This window comes from Azolla caroliniana, unplaced genomic scaffold, assembly GCF_043228905.1.
Source record: "Azolla caroliniana isolate FFs.n. ecotype wild unplaced genomic scaffold, voAzoCaro1.0.p SCAF_8, whole genome shotgun sequence".
Classification (NCBI taxonomy): domain Eukaryota; kingdom Viridiplantae; phylum Streptophyta; class Polypodiopsida; order Salviniales; family Salviniaceae; genus Azolla; species Azolla caroliniana.
The window spans coordinates 3,643,864-3,660,704 of record NW_028230443.1 but is presented as its reverse complement, the minus strand read 5'-3'; the positions used below and the strand labels follow the sequence as shown (position 1 = coordinate 3,660,704).

Genomic DNA, 16,841 nt, shown 5'->3' with positions numbered 1-16,841 from the left:
CTGTTCCTCTGTCCGTTTTTCTCTGTGTGTAAAACAGACAATGTGAAAATCTTGCTCTCCTCCTTCTCCCTCTCCCCCTCAGGAGCAGAAGCTGCCTTTCTTTTCCTCCTCTTTCCATCTTCTCTCTCCTCCCCTGTTTCTATCATCTCTCTCCTCCCCTGTTTCTCCCTCTCAACTCTCTCTCTTTCTTTCTTTCTCTCTCTCTCTCTCTCTCTAAGGGATAAAGGGAATGATAGGTTGGTTACAAAGATCGTGATAGACCTAGAGAGAGAGAGAGTGTGTGTGTGTATCTTTCTCTTCATCGCCAATTCAAAAGGATTTTACCATATATGTACATTACATATAATATACACACATATCTGTCGTGACGTGAAGAAAAGCCGAACAAATCAAATCTCTTCACACAAATCCTATTGAATAGCTTTTCCTTTCTGCCATATTATCATCTTCCCATCAGATTTTCCCTTTTCCTGTCTGTTTCCTGCCATTTCTTCTCCTTCTCCTTCTCCTCCCCCACCCCAAAATGGATCGCTTTTTCTAATCATTCATCCCTCAAAAATAATTGTTTTCTGTTTTCAATGTAGATCTTCTTTACTCGTTATTTAGCTTTCCTATTAGATATGTATGCAAATGTAAACCCTTCATCAGTTTTTAGGGTTTTTAATTTATGCCTACAGCTTTAATGGTTTTTTATGTATATAGCTTTTAGGGTTTTTTTTATGTATATAGTCTTTTAGGGTTTTCTTTATGGATATAAATTTTTTTGGTTTTTTTTTCCTGTTCTTGTTTTCTCTTCGCTCTTCAATTCTGCTTTCCGATTTTTCAATTTCAATCCCATACATTTGCTTTTTGCTTTGGGCCGATTAGCAAAGAAACGTTGCCCGACATTGTGCAAGTGTCTTTACTTTCTAGCTCTGCATCTTCTTCTTTTCTTGATCCATCAAAACCTTTCCATCGCTAATTTCTGTTCTTCATGCCAGAGAAATTGCTGAAGTAATTTATGTTTGTGAACTGAACCAAATCAATGCAAATTTGTCAGAAGCTAAAAGAGTAGTTTTGGCAATCGGTTTTTATTTAGCTTTTCTTTTCCCAATCGTTAATTATGTTAGAATTATGTTAATGCAAGATCTCATCAGAACTCAGGAAGTTTAATACAAATCTAATGCTGAAGTATAATTAGTGTGTGAACCAGGCCAAACTGACTGACCGAGAAGAATGCTCTGTCCATGAGTTTTAAGAAGCTGACCCGTGATGTTACAAAGGTACCACTATGCATTTCCTCACAAATCTCGTATTTTCCAGTCATATATTTCTCTGTAAATGTAATGCTCAGATTTGAGCCCTTCATATGCTCAATTATAGAGTTGTTGTGGCAGTTGGAAACTTTCAAGAGGACTTTGATCCAGTCCTTGGAAGAAGAAGAAGAAGAAGAAGAAGAAGATAAAATGGACATGGTATGCTCACAAACTCCATATCTTTTTGTTGTAAGGTCTAGCTAGCATATAATGAATGCCACACATAAGATGATTATGTGTTCCTGTTGCGATGACCTCGTGTTATAAAACTGAGATAAAATGTTGGTATCAACTTTTCCTGGTTATTTCGTGTGCAGCAAAACCATGATGATGAAAAGCCTTTGGGATTCTCTTTGGACTCCACAGGTAAGAACTCTTCTCAATCCATAAATATCTCTGTAGATTCATGTCTGTTTTTCTTTATGGAACCATGAGGCTCTACTTAGTTAGAGAACTATGTGAGACTGCAGTTTCTCTTACATATACATATGCAATGTCCATTAGTATCTGCAGATTCAGATTCATCCACTAGAATCAAATTGACAAATTCTGACACAGGGTCTACAACAGTTTCACCACTGCATGCAGATGAGTATTTCGCTAATGAAGGTTGTCCTGGCTGGAGTAGGGTTTCTTTTTTTGATTCAATGGATGTTTCTTTTGTGCTTTTTTCTTGTTCTTGCTTCCTATGGTTTAATTCTGTATTAACCCCAGTGAAAACCTAACAGAGCTCTCCGAAAAGCAATCAAATGCAGGATCACCCTCGCAAATCTCTGCATTGGATTCACCTAGATGGCATTCTACAAGTGACATTACTAGTTCATTACTATCTTCTCAATCTACGAGCTGAAATTCAACAGTGACAAGTTTGGACCTGCAAAGAGCTCTTTTCCAAACAGGATGTCCTTAATGAGTCATTCATGAGGAACTCAACCTAAAAAAGGCTCCTTGGAATTTTCATTGATCTGTGAACTTTTTCGAGGCTATCTTCTTGATCTAGATCCTTATTTGCAATTATCTCCATCCATTTAGAAAAATCCTGATGAAGATTAGCTTTAGAATATTATCATTAAATTTGAAAATGCTTTGTAAATCTCCTCTCAATTTGAACAGTTCATATGAAAGTGCTACCTGCATGTATTTTCAAGCACAGCTTTGCACATGCTTTATCAAGATTCAACCCCTCAATCCAAAAACCCTATTTAAGTTCCAAGACACTTAAATCCTAATGCAGACATATATCATTTTCATATGATGGTTTGAAGTTAGATACTTTCTTTATCATTGGCTTTAGCCATTCCAGGAGACATGCCACGGATTGATGGAAAACAGTTCTTCTGGCAAGCCAGGTGAGAGAACATGCTTACTTTTTTCCCTACTCATACATGCATCACATAAAGAAAAAACTATATTGTTAGGTTATATGCCCTTACCATGTGAATGGATCTCTGATGCAGGATCCAGTTATCATATGATCAATTTAATGCATTTCTGAGCATCATCAAAGAGCTTAATGCTCATCGCGAGACCAAAGAGGTGTGCATTTCTCCTATAGATGAAAGTTTCTCTCTTTATCTTTGCTTGATTGATACATATGCTTATTTGTTGGCATAAATTATTCCCCTAATTTAAATGGGAAATAGGAGACATTGCGGAAAGCTGATGAGATTTTCGAACCCGACAACAAAGATCTCTTTTCCACGTTTCAAGCTCTTCTTGGTCGTCGTGGTGTCATATGAAGTGGTATTCAAAATAGAGATTGTCTTCAGAACTACTGAAATATCTCATTGTTGTTACTGTGTTCGATTATCTGCAGTTTGGTCCACTGTTCCTCTTCTATATTGAAATTTATTCATTAGTGCAGGGAATAGAATCTGGCATTCATTCCTGAATCCTCCTTGTAAATTTGATTCATTTGTAACCTCATTTCATTTCATAATGTTGATCCTAAACATGTTCATGAATTCTCTATGTAAAACATCATCCAATTCATTCATTATCCATATATATATATATATATATATATATATGATTCATTGAATAATTTAGCTTGGGTTATCACTTAATGCAACACAACTTGTATTGCATGTGCTAATCTTGCTAATATAAGATGAAAATTAAATGACTTGTATTGTCATATAATCTTGTGAGTGCACTAATGGTCCTAAATCTTCAGTATTCTAGGACTTTATAATGGCGGGTCAATGGAGGAAACTTACATTCAGGTTAACATTTAAACTTTTAATTCATTTTCATTTGATATGGAGTTCCTCCATTGGCATAGATCATCACTACAACCATGATACGGCCTTGATTTCACAGAGAGATGAAGTTAACTTGTAAGCGACGAACTATACAATGGATGAATCCACAAGCAATCCCTGGGGACGCAAGGAGACTCCCCATGAGCAGCCTTCTGGAAGGCTTTGTCTTTCAGTTCCTGGCAGACTTTTACTGTGTCATGTTGTGATTCATTTTATGTACATCAATGTTTTGTATAAGACTTGGTGCACTATAGTTCTTAGATTAATCATGTCTTGTGCAAAACAAGCTCATATAGCATATTGAATGAGGATCTTCTCCTAAAGCTCATATCGCAGAATTTTTTACGTCAATCAGAAGATCATCTTACTCATCTAGGTGGACTTGCAGCCATTGACATTCCCTAATCTAAATGACAATAAAGGTGTTTGTTGCATTTATAATCCCAAGTTGGCCCCTAACTAGATTTTGTAACATATCATAGGTGTTATGGCTTAGAACAAGATGGAATGGAAGAATAGCATAAGAAAAGAAGAAAGACATAAGAGGACAATGTAAATATATTAACAAGAAGAACAAGATTACAAGAATACATCAAAGAATGTCAATGAATCGATATTCTTCTTCAATGACTAAACTATCTTCTTATATAGGTAGCTTGTGTTTAGAAAATAATGGATTCTATCTTGTAAGAATGTCTAGAATTATTGTAAGAAATCTGTATAAAGTACAAAAAGTCAATCCAATCATCATTAGTATTGATGACAATGAAGATATTGTCCCAATATTTGATTTGACCATCACACTTTGGATGATAGCTTGAAGAGAGATTACAAGCAATTTGGAGGAGTCCATGCTACATATATTTCCAAATCCTAGAGATGAATTTTAGTCTTCAATCACTAATAAGGTCATGTGGAAGACCATGATGTCACAATACCTCACACATAACTAGATCTATTATATTTTTTGACTATTGATAATCTTTTTGCATGGGATGTTGTCTTTGCCATTGGGGAATGACGTACCCCAGTTTCTTAGTTAGCCCATCGGGAGGAAGGCAGCACCTCGAAACTCAATAGTGATCCTTGAAATTGCCATTAATACCGATGACAACGAAGATCTTGTCCCAATATTTGATTTGACCATCACGCTCTGTATGATAGCTTTAAGAGAGATTACAATCAATTTGGAAGAGTCCATGCTACATATATTTCTAGGATTTTCCAAATCCTAGAGATGAATTTCTTTCTTCAATCACTGAGAAGGTAATGTGGAAGACCATGATGCCACAATACCTAACACATAACTAGATCTATTATATTTTGACTTATGATAATCTTTTTGCATGGGATGTTGTCTTTGTCCCCCAGTCGCTTAGTTAGCCCACCAGGAGGAAGGCAGCCCCTCAAAACTCAATAGTGATCCTTGGAATTGCAACACTCCAAGGTATGAGTCGTATTAATCCCTTTAAGGAAATGTGATTTAGTGGCTTTGTTCGAGGAGTAGATTCGTAGTTGTAATGCATGTGTTCAGTAAAAGAACTTTTGGTATCGACCGCATGGTTTATTGTAAGCCTTACCAGTTTAAGATAATCCACGAAAACCTATCGCTTTAGATTTCATTACAAATATTCCATCTTCCAAAGGTTTTGATGTTATTCTTACTCAATGGAGTATCAGTTCACTAAGATGACATAAAGTGCAATTGAATGCCTCTGCTTAAATGAAGTGTATGTGCACAATTATGCATGTATGTTTAAGTAAATATAAATGTGTAAAGTGTGTGAGTATGCTTCGAGTTTGTATTAAATTTTTGTGTATATGCGCTTGAAATGTGCATGGGTTTCTGTATATATATGAATTTTTTTTACAATGTATATGTGTATATTTCATATTTGTGAGTAGGTTTGCGAAGTGATATAGGTGTAAATGTCAAAGTGTGTTTATGTTTGTGAATGTGTGTGTGCATGTGTGTTTAGATATGTATGTTTTTTTATAGGGAAAAGTACCAGGATACCCTTGGAAGTTCGTCTATTTACCATAATGCCCTTGGAAGTTCCAAATTTACCAAACTACCCCTATGTCCAAAAAATTACACTTTATAAAGTAATTATACACTCAAATCTACAAGCCCTATTTACCAAAGATGGAAGAAATGGACCCGAACTAGCCCTATTTACCAAAGATTTGAGTGTATAATTACTTTATAAAGTGTAATTTTTTGGACATAGGGGTAATTTGGTAAATTTGGAACTTTCAGGAGCATTCTGGTAAATAGATGAACTTCCAAGGGTATCCTGGCACTTTTCCCTTTTTTATATTGGTTAAAAGGAGGGTTATTTGGGAAAATGAAAAGAGTTTAAGTTTGTGGGTAAGGTCATAATAATATTCTTTTTTCCTTTTCTAAAGTGTAGAAGAAGGATTGAATGTGCGTGACGTAGATGTGATGTGGTGGATGATGTTAGCTATTGACGTGACAGTGTGATGTGGCAGTAGACAACAACAACGTTAGCAATGATTGTGGTGGCATAGCAAAGCTCGTAGAAGCTCTTTGACTCAAGTTGAATGCTCTAGTTCATAGTACGTAAAATTCGTGTTCGTCTAGTATAACATTCATTTTCCTACGTTGGAAAACGAATGCGAATGTTATTCAAACATTCTTGTGTTTTTTTTCCATTTTTTTCCATTTTTTTAATGTTTTTATTTTTTGTTTTTTTTTCCCCATTTTTAGGCTTATCTACCTCATAATAAATAGTTAATCCAAAAGTATGGGATTTATCATTCTTTGAGGGTGTTTTTCTTTCACGAATGACCGAACTATTCGCGAATGCGAATGCATGTATGGTACGTATGGTTCATACTATGCGAGTCTAGTTTCATTTGAGTCCTACCTTCATTCAAGGATTGGACAAAAGCCCCTTGCCATGCAAATTTTGGACTCAATGTGATTAGATTGTAGAAAGTGGAACCTAGGGATGTGATAATAGAGAAATGGCCAGCTGTCCTTGCCAATGTCAATCAACCATCAATAAGCCACCTTGTTGACAAAATCAACTCACTTTATTACAACATACTCAAATACTTAGGTTACCCTTGATCTCGAACACTAAAACACCTACTTTTATTTGAACCTCGTGTTGTGTTTTTTTATTAAACGGTGATAATAGAATAGTTGGGGGGCATATGTTCCATGGCTAGTAGGAGATCTTTGGCTTGATGCAAAACCACCCATGCAAACCCCTCTAGCTAGTATCTTTGTCTTGACGCAATAATACAAATGCATGTAGCTTTTGCTAGTATCATTGACCATGCAAAGACCTCATTATCTTTGCCAACCAATTGAATGATCCTTCAACTCTACATCTTTACTCATTTACTGTTGAGCGGACAAGCTCAACCGGATCCGAATTGACTGAATAAGCCAACGCCGGATTGGTATTTGGAACGGAGAACCGATAGGTATCCGAAACCAAGAACCGGATCGGATTGTAACTGGTAGGCCGTTAGAGGCCTACAATCCTAGCCTAGTACGCAGGCAAATTCCTTGGAGTTAGTGTCAGTCGCTCGTATGAGCATTGAAGTACCTGTAAGTACTTTTGTCAGTCCTTTCATGGACTTTATCTAAAAGTGCTCATTGAGCACATTGTATGTACAGAGTGTTATTATTTTGAATTTAGCTTAATGTTGTTTTGCTTTAACTCTGTCTCTCTCTTGTGTAAGGTTTCCTTAAATCCGTGTTTGTATTATGTTGCTATTTGGTTGAACTAGTTTTGTCCTAGCTTCTACATATTTACTTTTTCATGGTATCAGAGCGCGAGGGTTGAGAACCTCTGCAGCCGACAAGTGCTTTTCAAAGACAAACCCTAATATCCGCTAGAGAACATAAATCAAGAAGGTTAGAATGGACCGAGGAATGGCTAGCTCGCTTTCGACGGAGAAGCTCGACAGATCCAACTATGCATCTTGGTCATACAAGATGCACCAGTACCTACTTGGGCACGACTATTGGATTTATGTTGACAGAGCTAACGATAGGACACCTGATGCGGCACAGAGGGACTTCCCGACTTGGGAACAAGCGGCAAGCAGGACTGCTTCGCGTGTAGTGTCGATGATTAGCTGCTCAGCCTTATCCGGGATGCCAAGACGCCAAAGGAAGCTTGGGGAAACCTAAAAAAGGACTTCACTGCAAGCACCACGGTCCAGAAGCTGCAACTCAGATAGGAGTTGAGCAATGTCTGATAGAGGGACATGTCGGTGGCCGACTACACGGCCCGAATCAAAGACATCTGCGACTCACTTGCCTCTATTAATGTGACCGTTGAAGAGGATGAAATGGTGCAAGTCTGTCTCGGGGGCCTGGTGTTGAAATTCAGAGCATTCCGGACGACAGTCTGTACAAGGGAGAATACCCCCTCGTTTTTCGACCTACAGTCGATGCGCCTAATTGAGGAGAACCACACGGATGCGTCAACAAGCACACACACCGACAGAAAGACGTTGTACACGGAGGTGGATCAACAACGCGCAGTGGAAGCGGTTGACAAGAACAAAATCAGAGGCACAATGATGGTGCCGACAATAGTTCCAGACCCTCCATAAGCAAGGGGAGTCAAGGCGGTGCCGAGAGTCGGAAAGAGAAGACTGCAATGGAATGTTGGTACTGTGGTCGAAAGGGCCACATAGAGAGCAAGTGTTGGAAAAAGCGCGCTAATTCAGACAAGTCCGGATCCGGCAAGGCCAGACGGGGAAGCCGGAAAAGCTCGCACTACGCAGAAGGATCAGAAGGATCCGAAACTAGTAAGACTGGAAAAGGGCCAACCTTTGTGATGAAGCACAAGGAGAACTCAATGAAGAAGACCACTTCCGGATTGGAGGAAGTGTGGTGCGTTGACTCTCGAGCATCAAACCACATGACTGTCAGTCCTTTATGGACTTGTATAAATAGTGTTGTTTAGCACGTTGTATGTACAGAGTTTTAGAGTTAATTTTTTAATATAGTTTTATGTTCTGCTCTCTCTGTCTCCTTTGTGTTTTTAAGCTTTTCTATTAAACCTTCATCTCATTTTTTGTTGCTATCTGGTTGAGCCGGTTTTGTTTGACACTTCCGCACATTAATATTCACAATGAGCTCTACACTACTCCCAAAATATATTCCTACGCGGAATATCTTTCCAACGGCCTCGCGATTTACGCACCGCTACGGCTTCTTGTTGCGCACCGGTTTGCGCGCCGGTTTACGCACCGGTCCGGCCTAACCGATCGGTCCCAACTGATTCGGTTCTTGGCTTGCACAACCGATCCGGCCAATGTTGAGCTTGTATCTCAACACTCCCCCTCAAGGTCAACTTGAGGCTCTTTCGGTCCTTCCAGATCACCACTCTGGTTTCTTCTGGCTTCACACCTCGCTTGTGCTCCTCGTCCTGTTCGATTTCGCGCACCTCGACCCTTCCGGTCGGCGTGTGTGCTCGTGCGACCCTTCTCAGCTCCCTTGCTATCGTGGTGTTGGCGTCTCTTCGGCTGCCCTTTCTTCCGCTTGGCCCTCGGTTGATTTGACCTCTCCGAATCAAACATTCGAACCGAATCAGTTTCCTCCGATCGGTTTTCGCTCTCGTTCGAGTTGGCTTCATCTCCCCCATGCTTGGTTGGCTTCGGCTCTTTCTTTCAGCTGCTTCCCTCACGTTCTCTTTCGGACTCTCTCGTGGATCCGCCCTGGGCTTCTTCAGCCAACCCGAAATCGAATTCGTCATTTGACTCGGCGTCACGGTCTCTTCCGCTCCTTTCCTACTCCCTTCCGTGGTCTTCCGGAACTTCTCTCCCCCTCAAGTTTGGCACATCGAGCTGTCGCAACCATGGTTGTTTATGTACTCGTATTTAATGTTTAAATACGTATAATACCTCATCATTTGTATAGTACGTACTATACCTCAATGTTGTTTAGTCAAATATCATGTACATTTGTCCAATACGGTATTTAACGTATTTAAAAAAAAAGAGGTATAATACGTATTTATAAAGAAAATGTACCTAACACCCTAATGAAAAGCAAAAGAAAAAAAAGATTTTAGTGAAAAAGAAGCCAAAGGAAGGATGAAAGAAGAATAGAAGTGACAACGATGAAGAAGATGAAGAAGAAGAGAGAAAAGAAGACATAAACCTATCTTGAGTGTGATAATCGTAGTAGATAGAAGAAGAAGAAGAAGAAAACAAAGAAAAGAGAAACCTATCATGACTGTGATAATCTTAGGCGATTCCTCAATCTATGAAGGCATAATTGTAAATAATTTCAATTTGAAGTAGAACATCGTGATACACACTTACACTGATTTATAGAATAAAGGAATGTCGACATCCATATTACTACAAGTATGTTAGGAATTGAAATATTCAAATGTCTTATATGCATTTTAGGATGTAGAACTATATTGTACATCACAAAATTGTGTAAACATAGATGTTTTTTACAATATTATAGATATTTTTTAGAAAGGTAAATAATTTTCAAATTCTAGAAGTATTTAACTTACTATACGTAAAATACGTAATTTACGTATTTTATAAGTATTTAACATATTAAGAAAACGTATTTAACGTATTCTTAAATTGGGAGGTACTATACGGGTATTAATACGTTAAATATGTATGGTATCTGTACCGTGCCTAATGTACCTAACAACCTTGGTCGCAACCCAAGCGCACCCGAGAATTGTCGCAACATGACGAGACCAAGGGGCTTGGTGAAAATGTCGGCGGTCTGCTGATCCGTTGGAACATACTGAAGTTCGACTTCACCGGAGAGGACATGCTCACAGACAAAGTGGTAGTGCACCTCAATGTGCTTAGTTTGGCCGTGGAAGATAGGGTTCTTCGCTAACTGGATGCTGTTGAGGTTGTCGCAGTAGATCGTTGTCGGATCGGACACCTCCACCTACAGATCCATAAGTAGCCGTTTCAGCCAGATAAGTTTGCATGTTGCGACAACGGCTCCTCTATACTCGGCTTCGGTGCTCGACAGAGCAACTGTTGGCTGCTTCTTCCTACTCCACGCGATCGCGGCGCTCCCAAGAGAGAACGCGAATCCGGATGTGGGTCGGCGATCGCCGGCGTTTCCAGCCCAATCAACATCGGTGTAGCTGACTAACTGTGTGGCAGTATCGGTCCGATATAGTAGCCCACGGTCCTTAGTGCCACTGACGTACCAGAGTACGCGTTGTGTGCATTGAAGGTGCTCCTCGGTTGGCCGTGCCATGAACTGACTAATGGGTGAAAGCATGGGAATGGGAACAATTAGCTATGTCCTTGACATAGCTAATTAGCTACCTAAAAAGCTACATGTAATCTGTATATTTTGGCAAATTTAGGGATGATTAGAATTTGATCTCAGAAAAAGACTAGCTAAACGGTGGACCATAAATGGTAATATTTCCATCTCCATAATAAATGATACATATCTTTAAGATCTTCCTAATAAAAATTAGCTATAAAAAAAACTATTTAGCTGTGGTCAGTTTAGCAGCTAAATAGCTATAATAGTGTTTCCATTCACATGCTTTCACCCTAATCACACCGACCGGGTAACTGATGTCTGGTCGCGTGATAGTCAAGTATATGAGGCTTCCGACAATCTGTCGGAACCTCTTCGGGTCGCAAACCTTTCCGGAGTCAGGGCGAAGCTTGACGGTTTTATCTAGAGGAGTCGAGACTGACTTGCAATCTGCCATCCCGAACTTGAAGAGCATACACAACACGTAATGCCATTGGCTAATTAGTATGCCTTTGGGGGTACGGATCACTTCGATCTCGAGGAAGTAATGAAGGTCCCCCAGGTCCTTCATGTCAAATGATGCCGCGAGCTGGAGTTTTACGCGGTCAATTTCACCTAGGTTGGCGCCGGTGATGACCAAGTCATCAACATAAAGTAAAATACTAATCCGCCCGTGTCAACCTTTCCGAATGAACACTGAAGAGACCAATTTGGACGTCGCAAATCCCATCCGATGCAATCGCTACGTGATTTTCGTGTTCCAAGCACGCGGGGCTTGCTTTAGTTCGTGAAGGGACTTCTTCAACCAGTAGACCGCCGAGGTGTTCATTCCGGAGTGAAATCCGGGGGGTTGTACCATGTACACTTGTTCCTCAAGCTTGCCTTGCAGGAACGCATTCTTGACATCCATCTGATGTAAATGCCACCCCTTTGACATAGCTACTGCAAGAAAAATACGGACGGTCATCATCTTTGCGACCAACGCAAACATCTCATCGTAGTCGATGCCGTGTTGCTCCGCGTAGCCTTTCGCTACTAACCGGGCCCTATATTGGTTGACCGAGTCGTCGGTGTTGTACTTGACCTTGTACACCCACCTACATCCGATCGACTTCACACCCTTTGGTGCGTCAACTAGGTCCCAGGTTTCATTCTCCGCCAATGCGCGCATCTCTTCCTCCATTGCGGCACGCCAATTTGTGTCCTTCGCTGCTTCTGCGTAGCTCTCTGGCTCACGCACTTCCGCCATGTACTCATTGTACTCATGTACAACACAATAGGGTTCTTTCTGGCGGGTAGATCGGTGTAATTGCTCATTAGCCGAAGTTGAGGCTTTCTTGGCCGACGCGGACTTCGCTCTCGAAGGCCCATCATCGCTCTTCTCGGAGTCGGATTCGCGTCGATCAGACTCGCCCTTATCTGTGCCATAGTCCGGCATCTTCTTCTTCCCTTTTTCCTTGTGTGTAAGCCGTCTCCTCGGCTTCCTGTGCGGGGAATGCACGACCGAGTCTCCACTACTCACCGGCTCTTCTTCGGACTGGTCAAACTGACCCAATCGCTTGTTCGGTCCACTTAGCCAAAATGAAATCGGACTCTCATCGATGGTCTTGATTTCGCGGTCATCCGGAGTCATTTCAGCCTCGCTGACCTCATCGTTAGAACTCGGGTATGGAGGTCCGGAGTTGAGGAACAGGACGCGGACTCGTCAAACACAACATCGCGGCTCACGCGAGCTTGTTTGGTTCGGGGGTTATAACACTTATACCCTTTTGTTCGTCTGAATAGTCGACCAAGATACACTTCTCGACTTTCGCGTCCAACTTCCTCTGTTTCTCCTTCGGCACATGCACATACACAATGCTACCAAAAACTCTCAAGTGTCGTAGATTCGGCTTCCTTCCGAAATACAGCTCATGCGCCAACACCTTGTCTCCGATCCGATTCGAGATGTAGACCGTGGTTCGTACCGCTTCGGCCCAATAGAACCTGGGCAAGCTCTTCTCTTCCAGCATTGCCTGCGCCGCTTCCACAACCGATCGATTTTTCCTTTCGGCTATGCCGTTTTGAATATCGACTCCCGCCGAGACTAACGTTCTGTGCTGGCCCCCATACATCTGAATGTATCAAGTCGAGCTTGTTCCGGCTCCGGTTACACTCGTTGGGGAAAGGAAGTCAGTGTTGCTTCCCTAGCTGGTAGGCTTCATAAATTTGGGCCTTCCGGCCACTAAATTTGGGCAATCTGAACACAACTTGTTTCGATTGCAAGTCCTGAAGCCTTTGATAGTTGACGTGGCCTATCCTCTTGTGCCACAAGTCAATATCCGAGTCGAATTTTTTTCCTTTTGCGAACATTGTGGTGCCAACGTCATTGGCGTCGAGGATAAACATCCTCCCGTTTCTGCGCCCTTGCGCAATAACTTGGCCTTCCTCCTGAATGAAGCACTCGAGGTGCGGGAACCGGACTTGCATTCCCTGGTTGACAATCTGACCGACCGACACCAGATTCTTCGTGATTGTCGGGACGTGTAACACGTTCATGAGTTTCCCTTTTTGTTCGATATGACTCAGGGGAACTTCACTAACATTCTCGATCGGATGCGGAGTGTCATCTCCTATTGCGACTACTCCCGGTTGCATCGGTTTCTCAAGGTATGAGAACCACTCCTTATGGCTCGTCCAACACTCGCTCTCCTTGTGGCCTTTCTTGCCACAATACCAACATTCCGTGACAGATTTCCGTGCTGGTTCTCGTCACCTCGACTCCCCCTGTTTCCGGAGGGTCCGGGATTGCTGTCGGCATCACTTCGATGTCTTCTTCCTTGATCCCGTCGGCCGCCTCCATTGCGCACCGACTTGCCTCGTAAGAAAAACACAGGTTTAATGGAAAGGTTGGACACACACAATATGCGGGAGAGAGAGAGAGAGAGAAAGAGTCAATACACACAACTCTATTTAAAATAATAATACTCAATCTGTAAATAGGATGTGCTCAGTGAGCACTTTTATAGAAGTCCATACGGACTGACAGAAGTACTGACACGTACTTCAATGCTCATAAATGAGCTCTACACTAACTGCCAAAATATATTCCTACGCAGAATATCTTTCCAACGGCCTCGCGGTTTACGCACCGCTACGGCTTCTTGTTGCACACCGATTTGCGCACTGGTTTACGCACCCGACCTAACTGATCGGTCCCAACCGATCCGGTTCTCGGCTTGCACAGTCGATCTGGCCAATGTTGAGCTTGTATTTCAACAGAATCCTTGCACGAGAATTTCACCTACGACCTGGTTGAGCTGTCGAAAGGTAAGAGAGCACTCAAGAATAAATGGTTCTACAACGTGAAGACTGGAGAAACTGACAGTGAGCCCAAGTATAAAGCCCGCATAGTGGTGAAGGGTTTTCAACAGAAAAAGGGCGTCCACTTTGACGAAATATTCGCACTAGTCATGAAGATGACATCCATTCCAACTGTTCAAAGCATAGCGGCTAGTATGGATCTGGAGATCGAATAGTTGGATGTCAAAACCGCATTTCTGCACGGCGAGCTAGAAGAATAAATCTACATGCAGCAACCCGAAGGCTTTGAGGAGAAAGGGAAAGAGAATCTGGTGTGTCAACTGAAGAAAAGCTTGTGCGGTTTGAAACAAGCTCCACGCCAATGGTACAAGAAGTTCGAGTCCTTCATGATGGGACACCGGTTCCAGAAAACATAGGCCAATCACTGTGTGTTCGTCAAAAGGTACAAAGAAGGAGACTTCTTGATTCTCTTGCTATATGTCGATGACATGTTGATAGTTGGTCAAGATACAAGGAAGATTGGAAGCTTGAAGAAAGCTCTCAGCAAATCATTTACCATGAAAGACCTTGGACCGCCTAAATAGATCTTAGGAATGCACATAGTTCGAGATAGAACTCAAAAGGTGCTATGGTTGTCACAACAGAAGTATGTGACGAAGATCCTAGAGAGATTTAACATGTCAGATGCAAAGTCAGTCGGCTTAGTGTTGCCGACAAATTGCAGATTGAATGTAAAGCAGTGCCCGAAAGGGGAGAAGGAAAAGGCCGAGATGAGGAAGGTACCATATGCCTCGGCCGTTGGCAGTCTAATGTATGCTATGGTCTGTACGAGACCAGACACAACATTTGTTGTAGGCGTAGTAAGCTGATATATGAGTAATCTAGGGAGAGAACACTGGGCAGCAGTGAAGTGGATACTCAGGTACTTAAAGGGCACCTCGGGGGTATGCCTAAGGTATGGTTTCGGAAAACCTCTTCTAGAAGGTTTTACCGATTCGGACATGTCGGGAGATGTCAACTCGAACCGATCCACGTCAGGGTACGTGATGACCTATGCAGGGGGAGTAGTGTCATGGTAGTCACGATTGCAGAAGTTTGTAGCTTTGTTGACTATGGAGGCAAAGTATATGGCAGCTATAGGGGCCGGTAAAGAGATGATCTGGATGAGAAGTTTTCTCACCGAATTAGGGATGAAGCAAAAGGAGCTCTTGCTTCACTGTGATAGCAAGAGTGCCATACATCTTGCCAAGAATGCTTCATACCACTCCTGGACCAAGCATATACAGTGAAGGTATCACTGGTTGCGGGAGAGAGTCGAAGAAGGAGAGTTTTCCTTGGTGAAGATCCATACTGACGACAATGGATCAGACATGTTGACGAAGAACCTACCTATGGATAGACTCAGAGTCTGTCGACAGAAGACAGGACTAACTAACTTCCTCCCACAGGAGTGAAGGGGGAGTTTGTTGGGAATATGTCCCTCTAGTGGGAGGAGGAACTGATTGTCCAGAAGTTGCTGAGTCCCAAGGTTGTTAGGTACGGTACGAATACCATACGTATTTAACATATTAATACCCGTATAGTACCTCTCAATTTAAGAATACGTTAAATACGTTTTCTTAATATGTTAAATACTTATAAAATACATAAAATACGTATTTTACGTATAGTACATTAAATACTTCTAGAATTTGAAAATTATTTACCTTTCTAAAAAATATCTATAATATTGTAAAAAACATCTATGTTTACACAATTTTGTGATGTACAATATAGTTCTACATCCTAAAATGCATATAAGACATTTGAATATTTCAATTCCTAACATACTTGTAGTAATATGGATGTCGACATTCCCTTATTCTATAAATCAATGCAAGTGTGTATCACGATGTTCTACTTTAAATTGTAATTATTTACAATTATGCCTTCATAGATTAAGGAATCGCCTACGATTATCACAGTCATGATAGATTTCTCTTTTCTTTTTTGCTTTTCATTAGGGTGTTACGTACATTTTCTTTATAAATATGTATTATACCTGTTTTTTTATAAATACGTTAAATACCGTATTGGACAAATGTACATGATATTTGACTAAACAACATTGAGGTATAGTACGTACTATACAAATGATGAGGTATTATACGTATTTAAAAGTTAAATACGGGTACGTAAACAACCATGTTGCTGACAGTCGATGACTACAAGGACCCGACTAATCGGACCAAGGAGTGCCAACAGTCGAAGACAGGGAAGATTCGATAGTTCGGAAAGCCTACAGTCGAAGAGTCGAAAACAGTGAGTCGATTGTTTGATAGTTCGACTATTATTATTATAGCAATAATAATAATGATACGTAGCAGAGGCTACATTTGTAAATAGCTCATATAGTGTATAAGTATAAATACACTTAGGCCAAAACGTGAGAAGATGGAGATAGTAGAATAGAAGTAGCGCGAGTGTGAGAGACAGGTATAATACATATTTATAAAAAAACAGGTATAATACATCGTCTTCTTCTAGCTAGGGTTTAGGGTTTAGGGTTTCAATACTTCTTCTTTTCTTGCTCATTTGTTCTTATGGGTTCTTGATCTCTCTCATTCACATTCTCATCTTGAGGTGTGTCCGTGGCCTTGTGATGGTGTTGGTGCTCGTGAGCCCGAGGCTCGTTGGTTCGGCGTAGCTTCACTCAGTTTGTCGTTGCGAGCCTGT

The 16,841-nt window shown here is 41.2% G+C and overlaps 1 protein-coding gene across 1 annotated transcript; it reads left to right on the top strand.

Moving 5' to 3' along the window:
* Positions 1-691: 691 nt before the first annotated feature.
* LOC147860822 (uncharacterized) lies at positions 692-3,422 on the top strand. The gene is made up of 7 exons (XM_087323259.1): positions 692-1,262; positions 1,377-1,454; positions 1,613-1,661; positions 1,800-1,904; positions 2,024-2,644; positions 2,753-2,831; positions 2,939-3,422. The coding sequence occupies exons 1-5, from the start codon at positions 1,227-1,229 to the stop codon at positions 2,143-2,145; spliced, it is 390 nt and encodes a 129-aa protein (XP_087179385.1). The 5' UTR covers positions 692-1,226; the 3' UTR covers positions 2,146-2,644; positions 2,753-2,831; positions 2,939-3,422.
* The last annotated feature ends 13,419 nt before the right edge of the window (positions 3,423-16,841 follow it).

Excerpts from the sequence above, each read along its gene's own strand:
- LOC147860822 (XM_087323259.1), top strand. The coding sequence starts at position 1,227 with ATGAGTTTTAAGAAGCTGACCCGTGATGTTACAAAG. Across the intron at positions 1,662-1,799 it reads ATTCTCTTTGGACTCCACAG|TATCTGCAGATTCAGATTCA; the intron begins GTAAGAACTCTT and ends AATGTCCATTAG. Across the intron at positions 1,905-2,023 it reads TGAGTATTTCGCTAATGAAG|AGCTCTCCGAAAAGCAATCA; the intron begins GTTGTCCTGGCT and ends AAAACCTAACAG.